Source organism: Cavia porcellus, unplaced genomic scaffold (assembly GCF_034190915.1).
Source record: "Cavia porcellus strain 051 isolate PalLab524CR breed Dunkin Hartley unplaced genomic scaffold, mCavPor4.1 scaffold_1, whole genome shotgun sequence".
NCBI classification, from domain to species: Eukaryota; Metazoa; Chordata; class Mammalia; order Rodentia; family Caviidae; genus Cavia; species Cavia porcellus.
Window position 1 is genome coordinate 171,350,558 of NW_026947484.1, and position 21,451 is coordinate 171,372,008.

Consider the following 21,451-nt stretch of genomic DNA (forward strand, 5'->3'; position numbering starts at 1 on the left):
TGGGAAGGCCTGTGAATCAGTTATGGCCAGTGATGATGAAGGCTGGGCTCTGTGTGTTAATCTTTGTGGACAGCCAATGCAGGCAAGATGACTGACATTAAAACCTTGGGGCCTCATTTTCTGTTTTGAGGCAAGAGAGTTCCAAATACAGTCCCATCAGCAGAGCTGGAGAAGATGAGCCCAGCCTCATTAAATAAAAGGAAGTTAAATATGTAGTGAGATGTTCCATAGTATAAGATGCACAGAGCACTTAGCAGGTGCCAGATACACTGAGAAGGGCACTTCAGCTGGGGTCATTGAAGGTGAGGATCCCTGGGGTTTGCTCAAAGACCAGAGTAAGCTTGTGAGGAGGAAGGTGCACGTGGTGAGCAGAGGATGTGAAATCATCTGTAGAAGACTCAGCTTAGCAGCTTTAGGAACATTCAAGTTTTTGAAAATTCATTTATTATTCAAACTAGGGTTGCGATGTAGAAATAGCACTTTGATCCCCTTTGAAGGATGGTTTAGAGGAAGTGGACTGGAGGCCAGTAGACAAGTGAGAAGGTGTTCTCAAGTTTGTATCAGGAATCTCATTTAGGGCTCAAGGGATAAGGAGGGAAAAGAGATTAATTAAAGACAGAGAGGAAGATAATTCATATTTTATAAGTGCCACACTATGTGGCAAATTCTGAAGGTATGTAAACTTACGATCCAATTTAAACTTCGCAATGAACCTGTGGTATGAGTGCTCATTTAATAGATGAGGATATCAAAACTTAGATGCTAATTTTCTGAGAGTCACACAGTGGAGAAGGGGAAGAGCTAGAATTTAAAATTACACACTTAGGGATTCTTTTTTAAAACTCCAGATGCCTCCTTAAGTGAACTTTATAGCATCAGACCCTGCCTAACTATAGCAATATAAATAATCATGAAAATGATTCCAGCAACATCAGTATTAACAGCAACTAATATTCGCTGTCTGTTGCCATGTGAGCCAGCGTTCTAAGTATTTGCCAACAGTATCTCCCTTCCTTACTCTCACAATTGTTTGAACGATGTGTTCACAAAAGTCCTGTTCTACAGGTGGGGACAGTGAATGCAGAGAAGCAAAGGGATTTGTCCTCAGCTATTAGTTGGCCACTTTGAATGCTTCTCTGTCTCAACCTATTCGAGAGTCGGAGGGGACAGTGTGATGGGGCTGCCAATTCCTCTATTGTAAACCACCTTTTGCTTTCTCTCCTCTCTGAACAGTGTCCTGAAGAGCTGAAGCCCATGAAGGATGGCTCTGGCTGCTATGACCACTCCAAAGGCATCGACTGCTCTGATGGTTTTAACGGTGGCTGTGAGCAGCTGTGCCTGCAGCAGACACTGCCTCTGCCTTACGATGCCAGCTCCAGCACCATTTTCATGTTCTGTGGGTGAGTGTCTAATCCAAGCTTCAGAGATGTTCATATCCACAGGGGATGTGTGGGAAAATGGTCCAGAACCACAGACCACAAGGTTGTAGCTAACCTTCTGGGAAATGGCCTTTCTGGACTTTTGGGTCAGCCCTGAAGGCAGGAGGCAAGAGAATCACCTGTTGGGTGGTTGTGAAGAAGAATGAATGAAGAAAAAAATTAATAAATTCAGGCAGTCCCTGTCCAGGCTGTCTTCTAGGGTCAGAACCTTTCTCCCACAGATCTTCTGAACCCTTCTACATCTCCTTTTGTGGCCTTGTTCAGTGCAGTGTGGAAACAAAAGATATGAATGGTGTCACAAAGAAACCACTAGATGTGTTGAATAATTGATTTGCATGTGCTTAACCCAGGCTTGGAACTAGATTCTTCAGGAAATCAGCAGTGCAAGTTCGACGCTCAGACTTTCTGTGCCTTACTTCCCCTAAAGCTAATGGCAATTAATTGAGGAGCAGAGATGTATAGAAAATTATACAAATATAACCCACAGTGCAGTTTCTGGCTCACGAAGACCTCAAACTGAGGTGTGTGTTGTTATTGTTTGTCTTATGATACTGGAGACAGAAGGTGCCAGGCAGGTGCTCTAACACTGAGCTAGTTCTATAACTCCTTACACTGAATCTAAAACTTGGTGTGAAAATGAAAGAGAGGGACATATTGGAACTGACTTGCTGAGTGGCCTGGAACAAGTCATTTCTGCTCTCTGGGCCACAGTCTCACCACTAGAAGAAGAATCTTTCCACAGTCACTGCTAATGTTTCTTCCAACTCACCTGCTTTCTGTATGTGCAGCAGGAGTTACTTCTCGCTGGTGTCACAATGAGCGTAGTGTGTGGTCCTCAGTAACCACTCAAGAAAATAACAGCATTTTTCTTCTCCTCTTCATTCCCTTTCTGATGATCTTTGCATTGGAAAATTTGTTCATCTTTTGACAATGTTCTGTGACTCAGAAAAACAACCCCATGCTGCTGTGAGAAGCATGCCTAGCATGCTCATTACTATAACAGAAAAGCAGAAGAAGAGATTCAGCAACCTGTACTGCCTTACGTATCACAACAAAAAGGGAGCACACATAGATTTAATCCCAGTTTACCAGGAAATTAATTTAACTTTCACGGTTCTAGTACACAGTAGTTATTTCAGGGTCTCTTTTTCTGCCCTGGTTACACAGGGGGCTGCAGGTGCCTTGAAGCAGGTGTTGGAGCAGCTCACTGGAGGCCCCAGATATGTATCAGTAAAATAAATAAGAAATAAATTAGCGTACGCCGACCTGAATTTATGGCGTCTCTCCTCAGCTTAAGTGACTGCAGGGCAGTGTTGAGTAAATTATGCATAGACTCAGATCTGCAGGCTTGCATACGGAATCAGCTGGCTTCTTAGCATTGTTATTTCCCTCCCTGTCTACCGGGAGGGGTGGGTGTTCTTCAGTGGAAAATAACAACAGTAATAGCAGCAGCGACAGCCGTAATGGATTTTGACATCAGAAGCAATCACCACCTTCCATTCAGAGCATGCTTCAGGGAACCGTGGATTTGATAGACGTAGACTCCAGGCCCAGTCCCTGGACCTGGAGTCCAAACCCCTGACCTTATATTACCTCATTTATAAAATGTTAATAATGCCAACATTAATATAATGGGGGCTGGGACGAGTACATAGTATTTTACATTTGTTACACCATTAAGGTTAAGCAACACACTCAAGGTCATACAGCAAGTAGTTTAGATCTTTGCCCCCTTGCTGTGTGATCGTGAACAAGTTATTTAACATCTCTACCTCAGTTTCATCACCTGTAAAATAGGTATAATAGTATTCTCTGTCTATGGATGTGTTGTGAGGGTCAAACACATACATTAAATTTGCATTGATATTAAAGTCCTATGGAATGGTGCCTGGCACAGCATTAGAACAAGAAGTTGAGTAATAATTAAAGTGAATTATCCTAATGATGGTTGTCTGCTACTTGCTGGGTGACTTGATACCCTTGACAGTGTGGTTTCTAGATCTGTGACTGAGGGACTTAGTGACATTCTCGGTCATGAATGGTGTGTGAAAGTGTTAAATAAGACAGGGCACAGCTCAGTGTGAGCCATTAAAAGCTATCCAATACCCATAGAAAGGACAACAAAGCAAATAAAACCAAGGTCTCCTAAAAACCAACTGCAGTTTCAACATGATTTGGAAATTGGCTATTACGGATGCAAATGAGGAGTTACCACACTTGTTAGAAGCGCTGTAAACAATGAAGACTATTAGCAGGTGCTTGCAAAAGTGTTGGTTGAGAGAGAAAGTGGATGCTGTTGAATTAAGCAGGGAAAACAAAAAGCCTCACTCAGGCAGACCTTCCCAGCTTGCTCAAAGCTCTGTGCCCTTTCTTAAGAGCTTCCTAATCAGCAGCAGATTTAATAAATCTGTTTGCTGCCAGGCAAGTAGTGGCAAATGTGTGTGCCATGACTATTCTAAGTGCACTATATATAAGCTCCTTTAATTTACCATAACAGCTTGCTACAGAGTCTACTGTGGTTTCCATTTTACTGTTAAGAAAATCAAGTACAGAGTGGCTCAGTGACTTGCTCATGGTCACACAGCTGCTAAGTTGGGGAGAGGGCACTTCAGGACTCAAGCCCAGCTCATGTGCTCCAGTCCAAGTCAAGACAAATCTAATATGAGTTGCTGCTCTCAGCATATAGCTAGTCATGTAGTTTTGGGCTGGTCACTCAGTTTCTCTGAACCTCTGCTCTTCCATGCAAAATTAGAAGTGACTGTAGCACCATTGTTAGGATTCAAGAAAATTATATATGCACAGGGGCTGTCATAATTAAGCTCCCAGTAAACTATACTAATAATTATTCTCATGAGTATAGAACTCTCTCGCATAAATATTCAATTGCAAGATTTTGTATTTTTCCCACAACTCTTATCTCCAGCACCTAGAACAATGCCTGACACAAGGTAGGTTCTAAACTGTAATTATCAAATGATTATTATGAACATGGTATCTTAGTTACTTTCTCATTACAGGGACACAATATCTAATATCCACAACTTAGAGAAAGAAAGGTTTATTTTAGCTCACAGTTTATAGAGGAATTAGTCTGTAATTGGCTGGCTCCAAGGCTGGGCGGCATGGTAGAGGATGAACAGCTCATGGCAGGGTAGCAGGAAGAAAGCAAGCGATGTTGGAGGAAGGGGGTAGACAGACCCTGCCAGGCCACACCCCCACCTCCTTCTATCAGACTTCACCTCTCCACATCACAGTTAGTACTGTGCCCATGAGTGAACTGATCTGCTGATGATTATTACACCCCATGATCCAGTCACCTGTGAATGTGTGAGGCTTTGGGAACATGGCTAAATCATTGCTTCCAGTCTGACCTTCCTGTTGTGTTTCCAGCTACCTCCTTTCTTCTGTTTGTCCCTGTCTCTTTAGCCTGAACATCTCTGACTGATCTTCTACTATTGGTACAGTAGTTCTGAGTTCCATGGAAGTCAAGAGTATGATGTGCAGTCAGCTTGGAGCGATGTAAAAATACGTATCTTTTCAAATGAAAATTATTTAAATAATGGCTTAGAATTTATCAAGTTCAGCTAAGGCCAGCATAGAAAAGACTATTTTCTCTTCTCAGCCCCCTTATATGAGACAGGAATACTTACATTTTCCTTACATTCTAATTTATCTCATGAAATCTTGACATCTCTTGTGGAGGAACTCCAACTAGTTGCCCTGACTGTCAAATCCGTGTGAAGCCAAATTCTGCAAAACCGGGTAAAGCATCCTTTTCCTGGCATCACACAGCCTATTCCCTGTATTTCTCCCTGTGGTAACTCCGTTGCTCAGTTAATTACTGTTATGGTTTAGATTTTTGAAAACATGTCCCCAAAGCCTTGTGTTTGGATGGTGATTGGATCTTGGGGACACAACACCGAATGTGCTAATGTGTAGTTGAGAGGAAGGGCTTGGCTGGAGGCTTGGCTCTGGGGTGTATCCTGGAGGGATACATTTTTCTCCCCTGCTCCTCCCTTTGCTCATTGCTGCCTGGCTCACCTGTGTCCCCCTCTCATCCTGTTTCTACCATGGAGCCAGCTAACCATGGACTGAAACTATGAATCAAAATAAAACGCTCCCTTGAATTATGGGTGTCAGGTATTGTGTTTCCACGACAGTAAAGTGACTAAGACATTTTTTGACTTTCTTGCTTTGTGTGTTCCAGTATAAACTTCTCATGAGCAGAGTCTTTGTCTTGTTCACTTGTGTGTGTGGGGGGGGGGGGAGCGGTAAAAGCTACCATTTGATCCTACTTGCCCCGAGGATTACTTCAAAACCATTTCAGTGAAATTAAAGAATTAATTCACCTAAGGTTCGTCATGCCTCCTTTGTGCTCAGTTTTTTTTTTCTTTCTTTTTTTTTTTTTTTTGGATAATGAAATATTAAGAATACAGTGAAGTGTTGAGTAAAAGTCCTTGCCCAGGAGGGGCAAAGAGGCTACTGGGAGCAGTTGGTTGAGCCTCACTTGACCCAGATGAATGTTGACAGACCACAGCTGCCAGTGTAGGAGGCAGAAGCAAGTCAATGCAGGAGAGGTTGAGAAGGTCACTGGATACTAAGCTGAAGCATTTAGAAGGAAATTTACAGGTGCGGAAGTATTACCTCCTATGAAAACCCCAGAAGTTACCTAGCAACCAAGTTGGTCTGTTTCACTTGCGTGGGTGTATTTACCATGTCTGCTGCACACACTTCCAAGAGAACTTCACTTTATCCACATACATTCAGCACGTATTTTAAAACCTGTTAATCTGAAGATAAGAATGATCAGAGTCATTTGTAAAGAGCAAAAGGCATAGAGAGAAAATTGTTTCAGGAGTCTCAAATGATAGTCACTCCACATGAGATAAATCTAGCTCTGTACTTCCTGGCAACCATGGTAAATAGGAAAAAATATAAAACAAAATATAGTGGCTTATACACTGTCTTTGCCTGGGGAAAAATTGTGTGGTCTGTTTTGTTTTCAGGAGGTGTCCACCTTTTCCTAACACTATTGAAGTTTTACAATTTCTCAGGCCATTTAGAGAAAAAAACTAAGGCCCAAAGACATCTCACAGCCAATTAAGACATAAAGTTTAAAAGGACCTTGAGAAATCCCAAATATCTCTCAGTTGCAGTTTCAGTGAAAGTATATTTTAAAACCTGGGCTCGAAGCCCATGTCCCGCCAAGTTTATCGGTTGAACGTTCCTTTGGTGTGATTTTGGGAGGGAAAGGAGATAAACACACCTGGTTAATATTCGCCGTTCACTGGAAGTTGTTTATTTTCACTGCCAAAACTGAGATCTGCTCTGATTTTTAGATAACACTGAGCTAGAAAACGGAGACCATGCTTTGACTTAGTGACTGCCTGCAGATTGGTGGCAGTTCCCTTCTTTTAGACAAGAACTTGTGTCCCCTTTCCTCTAATTTATGATTGAATGATGTGTCTTTGACCTCTGTTGTTTACCAATGAGTGCTCTGATGGGAAGTCCTGTTTTTATGTGTGAAAAGGCTTGAGCCCAGGGCCTTGTATGTGCTAGGTAAGCACTCCACCACTAAGCTGTGTTCTAGTCCTGTGTACCAAATTCTAATGAATCATTACAACCTTGTACCTCTGCTGTTTAACCACATGCAAAAGCTCAGTTGTAAGAAATAAAATGGAGGGAAACGCATTGTCCACTCGTTAATTGCCACTGTTTTTCACACATTAACAGTTATTGTATTCAAAGAATCTTACTATAAGTGATTTGACAGAATTAAATTGGTGACACTTTTTCTTTCTGAGTTTTAAGTTAGATGCTAGTATTTCTTACGATGGTTTGATATCTTAGAGTAGATAAACTGTGCTTTATGAGTTAGCCTAGAATGCCCCCACGGAATCCTGATTCCTTGCCTTTCTATTTCTTTTCTTCTTTACTTGTTAAGGAATAGTCTTCAGAACATTACCTTCAAAATAGATTTTGTAGAAACTATCAAGTTTTCCTTGAGTGAAACCTGCAGGCCAACCTACTGATCTTTATGTTGACTGATGGTGAGACTGAGGCTCTTCCCACAACAGTGATACAGTTGAAGTTCTTGGTTGCTGACCCTGGCCTGATATCCCCAGGGTGGGATTTCTTACAGTGCCAAAGTTCCCTGAAAAAGAGCCTGCTTCTGTGTTACCCTGGAGATAGGATGCTTAGAATCATTTCCACATTGTTCAGAGTCTACCTGTCTTCAATTCCTTGAATTATTCTTTCCCTTAACTTTTCTCTATTCTTATATTTTTAGGATTTGTTTCCCTTCTTCTAAAACAATATTTCTAGTATATTTATAATTTGCATCTTAAGTATCTCACCTAAAACTCATTTGTTAAAGACTGGGTCCCTAGAGTACCTGTGTTCAAAGGTGGGGTCTCAGGAGGTGTTTGGATTATCAGACATCAGGATCCACTAATGTGTTTATAAATTAATGGCTTTTGGCATGCAGGGGTTTTTTATAAAGTGAGTTCTGACTTTGCTTCCTGGCTTCATAAAATGACCTGCTTTGGTCTTCCAAGAATTCCCTGCCATGATGGTTTGCCTCACCACAGATCAAAGCAATGAGACGAAGTAACCACAAACTGAAACCTGTGAAGCCATTAGCCAAAAAGTTTCCCACCTTTAAAATATATATCTCAAGTATTGTTTCCCACTGATGATAACCTAACACACATACATATTTCACAAAAATTGGTTCCATATATCATTGATGAATGAATGAATGAATAAGCAAATAAATAGAATACTTTTTTAGAATCTCTGCCTTGATAGTTTTGACACAATGTCATTTTTTTTGGAGGTCTTAGTCTCCTTTTTTTAAAAAATAGGCAAATTGGGGAAAGTGCTTTATGCTAAAGTGGGAAAAGCACTATATTTAGAGTAAGAAGACTCAGGTAAAGGTCCTGGCTTTTCCAAGTACTTGTGAATGCCGAGATTCAGCCTCCTCACTGGCAATGTTGGAATGAAATTACCCTTCTCACAGTATTACTATAAGGATTAAATAATACATGCTCTCGACTAAAGACGTACAGGGTTCTGAGGCACAGTCCCCAGAGTCCCATCTACTTCTGATATTCCCGATAATGTGATGTGTATATTAAGGGTAACACATTTGTTGCCTTCAACTAAAATGCCCAGTTTATGTCTTTGTACTTATTTTAATGTTTTTCATCTTGGCATATGTATAAATACAATTTCATACGGATTTTGGCTGGTTTCCTATGAGCCTACGCTCTTTAGATTTTCTGCAAGAAAATCTCCCAGACGACAGAATGTTCTAAAGGAGCTGTATAATTATGTGGCATCATACAAAAATAAAATTTAAAAAAGAAACTAACAACTAAACAGACCCTCACATAAATCTTCCTGTGCCCTGAGGTGGCTTATGGGAAAGAATTGTTCACATTTCAAAACTCAGAGGATCATTTGCCTTTATGAGTCCCTGTTTTTTTCTCTTTACATCTCTAAGGGTCTTACTGAGCAGACCCCAGGCCTTCTATCTCTCCCTCCTTCTTTTCCTTCTAAACTGTAATCTTTTTCTACCCTAAGGCAAAAGAACATCACCCTGTGGTTAAAGCCACACATGTGCATGTATGTGTGCACGTGCACACACACACACACACACACACACACACACACACACTTGCATTCACACACACTCTTATTATATGCACCTTGAAATATGAACTTTAGGGGCTGGGGATGTAGCTCAATGGCATAAGCGCCTGTCTTGCAAGCACGGGGTCGTGAGTTCAATCCATGGTACAGATTAAAAAAAAAAAATGAACTCTAATCCTAGGTGCTAATCCTAACACCAACGTTGACTTGTCACTTCTCTGAACCTCAGGTTTTTTCATCTCACAGTGGGAGCATTGCTCCCTGTGGAGTTTATGCACTTCCTTTCACTTCTGTGACACACCAGGACAAACTTAGTGACTTTAAAGGTTACAGCTCCTAAAACCTAAGCATTGGCATTGTTGCATTGCTTCTGGAATCTTTAAGGGAGAATCTGTTTCCAGATGATAGAGATATTTTATTTTCTTGATTCCTTTCCATAATTATGATTATATTAAGTCCACCTTGATAGTCTAGGATTATACTCTCATCTCAATGTTTTACTTAATTACATCTGCAAACTCCTTGCCATGTAAGCTAAAATGCTCACAAATGCTTAGCATTCTGCTTTCCATTACTGCAACAGAATAACTAAGATAAACAAACTTGTGAAGAGGAAAGATGTATTTTGATCCTCAGTTTTACAGGTCTCAGTCCATAGTCCCTTGGATTTGTCTCTTTGGGCCCATAATACACAGTAATTCATGATGAGAATACATGATGGAGAAACCTGCTCTCCTCATATCAGCTTGGCAGCAAAAGAGAGAGATTAAAAAGGTACTGGGTTACAGTAGTCCATTAAAGCTTTCCAGTGACCTAACTTCTTTCTATGGTCCTTGTGTCAATAGCACCATGGACTGATTTATTTATTTGTTAGTAAAAATACCTGTAAAAGTGATTAGGTTAATTTGTACCACCAGGGGAACAATCTGCCCAATGTAGTGGTGAGGCATGTGTTACCAGTGATTCAAGCCTGCAAAATCATGTTAAAGAGTTAAGCCACATGGGGACATTTATCCAGAGTACATTAATAGTTTTAAAGGATTACAGTTTGGAGTCAACACTGCTCTATCCATTACAGATTATAAGGACCAAATAAAGTCACATATATATATATATATATATATATATATATATATAAAATTCACTCAAATGTGAGATCTTCAAGGCAAGACAAGCTTTAAATGAATGTGTACATGCACCTATACATGAATATGTCATGATGCATTTATTTACATATATAATAATTATATGTATAAAAAGCAACTGTGTATTTTTTTCAATAAATGGCACAAAAATGTTCCTAATCATGTACCTTAAAGGAAAAAAAAAAGAGTAGTAATTCTATTACCCCTTTTTTCTGAAGAAATTTAGATCTCTAGGGAAGCTAAGAATCATTGGAAATAAATTTACACTTGCTGAGAAGTGTAAGTGGGCTAATAGACAAAATAAGAGTAGTCTTAATAAAATTATAGTAAGTACAACAGCCGATGCAGTACTTCTCTACTGTGTGAGAAGTAGTTTCATCCTTTACCTAAGTTACCTCACCTCAGGCCTATAGTTATCCTTATTCAATAGATTATGACACTGATGCCAGGGAATTAGGGAAGTGATCAATGTCACATAGCGGGTAGGTAGTAGAGCCTCTGTTTGAACTCAACTTTAATTAGTTCCAAAATCTGAACTTTCCACCTTGTGCCTACCTTAAGTAAGGAGAAATAGAATCTCAAGAGTCATCAGAACTGAAATTATACATGCAACATTTTCAGCTAGAATCCATAATATTAATAATAAAGGAAAAATCTAATTAAAAATTATTTTTTAAATAGTGCTGTCTAAGTTCCACTATGAAAAAAGTCAAACTGAAATTGTCACCTCGTTAGAAATAAGCAGGAGAAGCAGAGTTGCATATCAGACTTGTGAGATGTAGGCAAAGTTGTAGCCAGAAGCTTCATACCTGTTATTAAGGCACTAAAAAGACTGAAAATAAATAGAGGAAGCATTTAACTCAAGAAACCAGAAAAAGGAATTATAAAGCAAAGTAAAGAAAGCAGCAGAGAGGAATTAATAGAAATAAAAGCAGAAGTAAATGAAATAGAACAGGAAATAAATTGGAGCCCCATGGATAAAATTCAAAAGGCCTGTTCAAGAAGAGAGAGAGAGACAGAGAGACAGAGACAGACAGACAGAGAGACAGAGAGAGAGAGAGAGATCACAAATAAACACATTAGGAAGGAGCTAGAGACTTAACTATAGAAGCACAGAAGATAAAACCAAAATACTGTGTACAGCTCTATACCAACACACTTGAAAGTCTTGGTAAAAGGTATTATTTTTTAGAAAAGAGAAATTATCAAGTTAGAGTGTGGATGACGTAAAAGTCTAACTAGGTAGATAATGTAGAAATAAATGATAAGAGAACTAAATATCTACAAGTGAGAAGACATTGAGATTATAGATTTTTATAGGTAGATCCTATTAAAATCACCAAGAACACAATCCTATATATATTGATCCAGAGGAAAAAAAACCAAAAGCAGTTTTCTAACTTATTCTGTTTTTAACTCTAGTTGCTAAACTAACATGCAACATCTAGGAGATTTGGGTAGACATATTAGATCTATTTTTTCCATGTTGATAGGATGTAAAATCTGCTTACAAAAACTAAAAATAGCTTTCCTCAAATTTCTTTAACTATTCAGAAAACGTAAGAACATACGGGGAAATGATCCTATTGCTGAAATAGAAAAGACTAGTAATAGTATCATTCGCAGCACAAAGGTGTATACAACATTCCAACCATAGCACATCTCCTCCTCATAGTGGCACTACAGAGTAGAAATGTCTTTATTGATAAACAGAGGAAATACAGGTAGATTAAACAGTTTGTCTGAGGTCAGATGGCTAATAGGTGGTAGAATCAGGATTTAAATTCCAACACCTGTTTGTGGCCTCTAGGGTACAGTGTCCTTTGTAAACACCCATGAGCAACCTCCACAAGACTAGGAAGATCTTTATCACAAAATGTCTGCAAGTCCAGTAAATGTTAAACAACAGTTAGTAGATGATGCTCCAAACTCTATATCTGAATTAGAAGATTCCAAATTGTAAAAAATCTGTATCAGTCAAGATAAGAAAAGCCTTCTTGCTGTAATGAATGAGGTTTTCTTGCCCAAATCGGAAGCACACAAACAAAAGTTAATTTCTTTTCTCTCTCCCTGTTACTATCTTTCTCTGTCTGTCTCTTGCCATGTCTGTATCTGTTCCTGTATCTGTATCTGTATCTGTATCTGTATCTATCTATATCTTCCCTCACCTTCAATGCATTTCTACCCAAATTCAATACAGTGCCACCCAAATTTTTTTACTAGGATTTTACTTGGACATTGATAATCTGATTTTAAAATTGATTTGAAAGGGAAAATAAGGAAGAGCAGTCAAAATAATTTGAAATAGAATGTTGGTATTTATGAAAGAAAGCAGACTTACTTTCCCATATCTAAATCATGGCATAAAGCTATAGTAATTTAAATAATATAATTAGTCCAGAAATGTATAGATAATTAAGTAGGAAAAAAGCAAACCATGTACATATACTATATATTGGGATTTAATATCTGATAAAATGGTATTTCAAATTAGGGAAAATGTAATTGTCTAGTCATTTAAAAAATTTAATGTGAAAAGACAATTGTTTTGCCATTTAAAAATAGTTTAAGTTATGTGTAATGTTATATACCTACAACCACAGCACATGGAAGGCCGAGGCAAGGGTGTACTTGGCTTAAAGATGGCCTGAACTACGCAGTGAGTTCAAGGGCAGCCTGAACTACATGGTGAAATCTTGATTCCTTTTTTATTTAAAGGGGAAAAAAAAACAGTATAAGGTTACAAGTAATACAGAATTACAAAAAAAAAAAAAAAAAGGTAAGAAATCACTAGTTAATAGATTACATATTGTCATCTTAAAAATAGTTGTTCAAGTTATAGGATTAAAGCATACAAAGTGGACATTCAAACAGTGAGACTGCAAACAGTTGTGTTCAGTGATCCAACAAAAACTTAGTAATATGGTCATCTATCTTAACACACCTAAACACACTTGCAGTTGTATCCTTTAGAGTACTTTTTTTCCCTCGCTTTTTTACAACAAAATTTACACATTTTGGGTTTTATTGCTCCCATAGTTCTTATTACTTTTTTTTGAAGAGAATAAAACCAAATATTACAAAACAAAGCAGTCAGTCAAAACAAAGAATAGACATAGCACATGATGTAAAAACAGAATACCAGGTTATTAACAATGGTTACCATAATGCCTCTTGCTTCCTTAAAAAGAATTGCCTATATCATTAGGTATGATGAAATTGAACAAAACAGTACAGAACAAGACCAATAAAACCTAAACACTGGAAACATTACAGGACTTCAAAAGAAGATAATAGTCAGATCAGAATGGGCATCATAGTGGATCTTATTGCCTTCAAAGTAGTTGCTTATACCGTCAAACTTGATACTATCAAACAGAATGGAACAGAGTAAAAATCAGTCAAAACAAGATAGTGGGAGTAATACAGGGCTTCAAATCATGTTAATAGGAAATTTAAAAAGTTACTATAATATACCGTGCTAATTCTTTTGATTTTTTTCCCTTAATTAAAAAAATAATAATAAATAAATAAATTTTTTTATGAATAAGGGGGAGATTGAGATAAAAGAGGACATAACAACATAAAAATACAGGTCAAAGCATGACAATTTCAGCAACCTAGTGCTTCACCACAAGATAACCTGACTTAATGTAGTTACCATTGTATCTCTTTCCTTGAATATTTGAATATAACTTTGTATGCTATAGCATCAAACATATCAAGACAGTGTGAAACCATTCAAGTGGATGAAAGTATTACAGGGTATTTAGAACCAACTAATGGAAAATGAACAATGGTTTCTATATTATCTCTTTGCCTATAAAAATTTTTGTTTATATATCACATATAATAAAATCCAGTAAGATACAACATGATAAAACCAATGGAGACAAAAGAGCAACAGTTTGGTGGGACTTCACAATAAGATGGTATTAAATTAGCGCTATTATGATGCCTTGTTTTCTTCAAAATAGCTGTTCATTTCATCACAGGCAATAATATCAAACAGCCCAGAATAAATCCATTCCAATTGAGTGAAAACTTTATAAGGCTTCAAAGCCACATAATGGGGAATCATGATTACCACATACTTTTATATATTTGAATCATTTCTTACAATAAGGAAACTATTCGGTATTCATACATGTGAGTTTGATTTATTTCACTTATGAGTATAGTCTCAAGCTGCATCCATTTATAAATATCTCAATGTGAACCTTCTGTATAGCTGAGTAGTACTCCATCGTATAAAAATACCACAACTTTTTTATCCATTCCTCAGTTGATGGACACTTGGGTTGTTTCCAGTATCTGGTGATTACAAATTGTGCTGCTGTAAACATAGGTGCACATATATCACTGTGGTATGATGCTTTCAGTTCTTCTGGGAATATGCCTAGAAGTGGAATAGCTGAAATAAATGGAACTTCCAATCCCAGCTTTTTGAGAAATCTCCAGACCCGCCTCCACAATGGTTGCACCAGTCTACACTCCCACCAACAGTGCAGGAGAGTTCCTTTTTCCCTACAGCCTCTCCAGCATTTGTTACTGATGGTTTTCTTGATCCTGGCTATTCTTTCAGGAGTGAGGTGAAATCTCAGTGTGGTTTTAATTTGCATTTATCTAATGACTAATGAAGATGAACATTTTTTCATGTATTTATTTGCCATTTGTACTTCTTCATCTGAGAAGTGTGTATTCATCTCAGATGCCCACTTTTGGATTGGATCTTTGAATTTTGGAGGTCTGATTTTTTTAAATTCTTTATATGTTGTAGACAGAAGTCCTTTGTCTGAGGGAGAGTTCACTAAGATTTTTTCCCAGTTTGTGAGTTTTCTTTTCACTATGCTGGAGATTTCTTTTGACATGCAGAAACTTTTTAATAGGAAGTGGTCCCAGTTATTGATTCTGGGAAGTATTTTGCATGCAGTTTGAGTCCTGTTCATGAATTCTCTACCTACCCCTATATCTTCAAGGTTTCTACCCAACTTGTCTTCCAATAGATTTAGTGTTTCTGTATTAATATTCAGATCTTTGATTCATTTAGATTTTAATTTGGTACATGGTGATAGACATGGGTCTAGTTTTAGTTTTCGGCAAATGGAGAGCCAGTTTTTCCAACACCATTTATTAAAGAGACTGTTGTTCTTCCAGTGAACTTGTTTGGCTCCTTTATCAAAGATAAGGTGGTTGAGTGTGTTCGTAGTTGTGATTGTATCTTCTAATCTATTCCATTGATCTTCGGCTCTGTTTTGATTCCAGTACTATGTTGATTTTACTATGGTTGCTTTGTAGTATAACTTCAAGTCAGGGATTGTGATGCTTCCTGCCTTGCCTGTGTTGCTTAGAACTGTCTTTGCTATTCTAGGTCTCTTCTCACTCCAGATGAATTTTAGGAGTGATTTCTCTAGGTTTATGAGGTATGTTGATGGTATTTTTATTGGGATTGCATTGAATCTCTATAAGAGTATTGGGAGAATGGCCATTTTCACAATATTTATTCTTCCTATCCATAATCAAGGGATGTCTTTCCATTTTCTGAGATCATCTTCAATTTCTTTTTTTCAGTGTATTATAATTTTCCCTGAATAGATCTTTTGCTTCTTTTCTTAGATTGATTCCTAATATGTCATTTTTTGGTTGCTAACGTGAAAGGTGTTGCTTGTCTTATTTCTCTCTCTGTGATTTTGTTGTTAGTGTATAGGAATGCTATTGATTTTTGAGTATTGATTCTGTATCTAGCTACATTACTGAATTTATTTATTATATTTAAGAGTCTTTCAATGGAGTTTAGGGGTTCTTCTATGTAGAGTATCATGTCATCTGCAAACAATGATAATTTAACTTCTTATTTTCCTATTTTTACCCCTTTTATTTCTCTTTCCTGTCTAATTGCTCTGGCTAGTATTTCCAGTACTATATTAAATAGGAGTGATGATAAAGGACATCCTTGTCTTGTGCCTGGTTTTAAAGTAAAGACCTTCAATTTTTGGCCGTTTAGTATGTACTAGCTGTTGGTTTGTCATAGATGGCCTTTATTATATTGAGGTAAAGACCATCTATTCCATTTTTCTGAAAAGTTCTTATCATGAATAAATGTTGGACCTTATTGAAAGTTTTTTCTGCATCTATAGAAATGATCATGTGATTCTTACTTTTGGCTTTATTGATATGGCGGATTACATTTATTAATTTACGCATGTTGAACCATCCCTGCATGCCTGGAATGAATGCCACTTAGTCATGGTGTATAATCTTCTTGATGATTTTCTGCATCCTATTTGCCAATATTTTATTGAGGATTTTTGCATCAGTGTTCATTAGGGAAATTGGTCTATAGTTCTCTTTTATAGTTGGGTCTTCCTCAGGTTTTGATACTAGAGTAATATTTGCTTCCAGGGATGACTTAGGAAGGATTGGTTCCTTTTCAATTTCATTGACGAGTTTGAGGAGTGTCGGCATTAGGTCTTCTTTGTATTTCTTGTAGAATTCTGCAGTGAATCTCTCTGGGCCTGGGCTCCTCTTTGTAGATAAGGATTTAATTACATTTTCAATTCATTAATAGAAATTTGGGTATTCACCAGTTTTACATCCTCTTGATCTAGCTTTGGTACTTCATATGTTTCTAGGGATCTGTCTATTTTTTCTGTGTTATCAAAACTTTGAGAGTAGAGGTTTTTGAAATAGGTGTTGATAATCTTCTGTATTTCTATATATTCTGTAGTGATTTCACCTTTTTCATTTCTTATTGTATGAATTTGAGCTTTTTCTTCTCTTTTTAAAATAAGGTTGGCTAGGGGCTTATCAATTTTATTTATTCTTTCAAAGAACCAACTCTTTGATTCATTGACTCTTTGGATTGTTTTCTTAGTCTCTATTGCATTGATTTCTGCTCTGATTTTTATAATTTCCTCTCTTCTTTTGGCTTTGGGCTTGACTTCCTCTTTTTTTTCTAGCTGTTTGAGCTGTAGCATAAGATTATTTATTTGTATTCGTTCTGTTTTCCTGATGTGGGAACTCAGTGCAGTACATTTTCCTCTGAGGACAACTTTCATTGCATACCACAGATTCTGTTAAGTTGTGTTTGTATTTTCATTTTGTTGTAGGTATTGTTTAATTTTTTCTTTAATTTCCCCTGTGACCCACTGATTACTCAACAGTGTGTTATTCAGTTTCCATGTGTTTGTGGGATTTTTGCAGTATCTTTTATCATTAATTTATAATTTCAAAGCGCTATGATCCGATAAGATGCAAGGGATAATTTCAACTCTTTTGCATTTATTTAAATATGTTCTGTGATCTAATATATGGTCTATTTTAGAGAATGATCCATGTACTGCTGAGAAAAATGTGTACTCTGATGTTTTTGGATGGAACACTCTGTATATGTCTATCAAGTCGAAATGTTCACATGTGTGATTTATTTGCTGATTTTCTGTCTGGTTGATCTGTCCCTTGGTGTCAATGATGTATTAAGGTCTCCTGTTGGAATTGTGTTACTGATAATTTGATTTTTCATTTCTGTTAATACTTGTTTTATATAGCTGGATTCTATGGAATTTGTGCATATGTATTTAAGATAGTTATCTCTTCCTCTTGAAGTTTTCCCCTAACGAGTATGTAGTGACCTTCTTTGTCTCTTCTGATCATTATTGGTTTAAAGTTCACAGTGTCTGCAAACAGAATGGCTACTCCTGCTTTTTTGGGGGGTTCCTGTTGCATGAAGTGTTGTTTTCCATCCTTTGACTTTCAATCTGTGAGTATCCTTCTGGGTTAGATGGGTTTCTTGTAGAACACATATGGTTGGATTTTATTTCTTGATCCATTCTGCCAATCTGTTTCTTTTAATTGGTGCATTGGGACCATATTCGTTAATGGTTATAACTGTTATATGTTGGCTTATTGTTGACATGTTATCTTTCTGCTGTTGTATCTTTATTTTTCTGTTCTGTTTAATTATCTGCTTTGCTTAGTGGTTTTTTCCTAAGTGTACCTAAACTGTCTTTCAATATTTTTTGCAGGGTTGGCTTGGTGATCATGAAGTTCTTTAGCTGTTCTTTGTCATGGAAGTATCTTATTTCACCATTGATTTTGAAGGATAGTTTTTCAGGGTACATCAGTCTAGGTTGGAAATCATTTTCCTTTAGGATCTAGAATACTTCAGTCCATCTTCTTCTTGACTTTATTGTTTGTATTGAGAAATCTGCTGTGATACTAATAGTTTTTCCTTTATAAGTGATCTGTCTTTACTCTCTGACAGCTTTTAATAATCTATACTTGTGTTGGATTTTGGGGATGGTGATTATTACATGTCTGGTTGTAGTTTTATTTTGGTTATGACTATTTGGAGTTCTATATTCTTCCCTGAACCTGATGTCAGTTTCCAATCTCATGCTTGGGAAAGTTTCAACCATTACTTCTCTAAATATCCTCTTGATGTCCTTCATGTCATCCCCTTCTTTTTCATTAATCCTTATCAATCTTATGTTGTTTTTCTTTGCGTCATCTTGCAGTTGTTGAATTGTTATTTCCTGATTCTTTGTTATTTTTAAAAGATCTTTCCTTTCCTGTTCACTAGCTGCAATCTTGTCTTCAAGGTCTCAAATTCTATCTTCACTTTCACTGAGGTGACTTTTACAGCTTTCAGTGGAGTTTTTGATTTCTTGTATATCTCTGTGCATCTGCTTTATGTATTCTGTTTGTTTCTTATATTGCTCATCTAGAGATTCTATCTTTTTGTTTAGTTCCTCCATTTTTAAACTGTGTTTTCTTTAGATATGTTCATCATCTCTTTCCTTTTTTCATTTCTTCTTTTACCTGGGAGATTATTTCTAGTTTGAATTCCTTTAAAGCTTCCCGGAGTTGTTTGTTTATTTCAGTTGCTATTATGTCCAATATTTGAGGTGTATAGCATATATTTTCTTTTATATACATCGCTCCTAAGGTTTCTTTGGATGGGCTGGATGTTTGAGATTGTAATTTGGTCTTTTGTTTTGTCATTTTCCTATATTTCTGTGTTTCAAGTGTTACTTGAAAGCTTACCCAGGATCTGTTGGAAATCCACTTCTATGACCTCAGCTCCTGGGATTCTGGCACCCAGTTCTTCCAGGCCACCAGGTCTCTGGAACTGGTGGTACTTGCCTGCTTGCCTAGAACTCCACAGTCCCAAACAAGCTGGGCTCCGGGGAAAGTGGGCACCCGCCTACTTGCTTCAAACTCCACAGTTCTCCAAGCACATGGGGAAGTGGATGCAGGCACGTCAGACCCACCTAGCTGCTCCATTGCACCCAGAAAGTGTGAGGGTCCCAAACAAGCTGTGCTCTGGGAAAAGTGGGCGCCCACCTGCTTGCTTAGAACTCCATAGTTCTCCAAGCTCAGCTGGAACCAAAATCTTGATTTTTAAGAAGGTAAAATAATCACTTCCACCACACAGAGAAACAAAGTTCATACATTTTGAATAATTAAAGGTGAAAACTTATGAAAATGATAGAATAATAAGCAAGGAGGTAATTTATTAATCTTATAGTTTCATGAATATTGAACACAACTCAGGAACAGTAGAGGATCAGAATATAGGGGTTTTAAGACGTGAAATGTTAGGTTAAAATACCAATGTAGATTGGAAGAAATTTTCTGTGTGAAGGAAAAGTAAACAATAACTATATAGAAAATACACAGAGGATATAAAAGCTAGTAAGAAAAAGCCAGTATAAAAATGGTCAAAGCAAATGAGCAAGGCGTACAAGAGAGGATATAAATGACTATGGCAAAAAGATGGACTTAACCTGTAATTGGAGAAATGCAATTCCATACAAAAATGAATTTCTTTCTACTTCACAATGGCAGTAATAACCATGAGTAATATGAAAAAAAAACCAGGCCTCTTATGCATCAATGATGGAACTGTGAACTGGCAGGGCAATGACAGAAGGCCATTTAGTAGAATCATCAAAATTTTGAAATTCATAAAACAATGCCAGGATTTCCTCAGGCTTGCAGAACACGTGTTTGTGAAGAGTGATCTATAGCGATTAGCTGAAAACATTATGGTGTATTTATACTGCTTGATAACATGCAACCATTTTTAAAAAGTAGACGTGTATGTTACAGACTTGGCAGGAAACCCAAAATAGTATTAGGTAAAAACTCATGTTGCATGTCTTATAATAATGTACAGTGCAGTTTTGTTTCTTTATTATTAAATCTATAGATAGGTAGATACATAGATAGTGATAAGTACAGGGCAGGACACAGGTGAAGTAGGAAGGTAAGAATTTGATATTTTACTCTAGATTTTTATGGAGATTACTAATTTACAACATGATGTGTTTATTCATAGGTGCACAGCTGTGTGTGTTTGTAGATATTGCAGTAAATAGAAGGAAGGAGAGAGAAGCAGGGAATTCTGAGTTCTTTCTAGGGTACACAGAATACTACTATTTCATAGATATTGGGAACTTTCTGGGATAATGCATGAAAATAGATTTTATGGACCACTTACCAATTGCTCTATATATTTAATATGCATTCATTTCATCTGCACTGAAACTGTATTAAAGTTAACTTGCCTGTACTTAATAGATGAAAAGAGGAAGTGGATAGATTTTACCTGCATTTCGGGACAGGACCTCCTTCCAAAAGACTTTCTACTGTACTTTGGGGAATAACCCACAAACATTAGAAAAACAGTAAGAGCATCAGTGCAGTATACTGAGGACCAGGGGAAATCAAGGAAACAGTGGAAGCTTGCTTCATGCATAAGACGTTCACTTGAATGGTCTTGGGTTAAGGTTTTGTCTCTTTCTATGTTCTGCCTCCAGTTGAACTGTAACTCAAAAGTGTTCATGACTTACTACTGGTTTCAACAGTTTTGGATACAGTTTTGCCCAAATCACTTCACAGTTTCTGCCTTGTCCCATGATTTTTTGAATCTCTGTGCAATCAGATTCAGTGGATCTCCACTCCAGTAGAGGGAAGGCAAATAAGAGTTGACTGCTTTATACTAGCCCAAACCAAACTAACTAGGGGTTTGTCATGCAAATAGAAAAGACTGGATCACATGGAGAAAAGAACAGAAAAAGATGCTTTTGTTGCTAAACGTACCCATATTTGAATGCCAAGTTTGCCACTTACAGTGTGACTTGCTTAATTTTTTGAATCCTCATTTTCCTTATTTGTACAGTAGGAATGATGATACTTACCTTCATT

The 21,451-nt window shown here is 37.3% G+C and overlaps 1 protein-coding gene across 4 annotated transcripts in view; it reads left to right on the forward strand.

The window, feature by feature from the left end:
• Positions 1 to 21,451, forward strand: part of Astn2 (astrotactin 2) — a 911,846-nt gene that overhangs the window by 548,064 nt on the left and 342,331 nt on the right. For all 4 annotated transcript variants that reach the window (XM_023561395.2, XM_063259996.1, XM_063259990.1 and 1 more), the window contains one exon: positions 1,234 to 1,400. In XM_023561395.2, the coding sequence (XP_023417163.2) occupies positions 1,234 to 1,400 (167 nt within the window). The remainder of the gene's footprint in view (positions 1 to 1,233; positions 1,401 to 21,451) is intronic.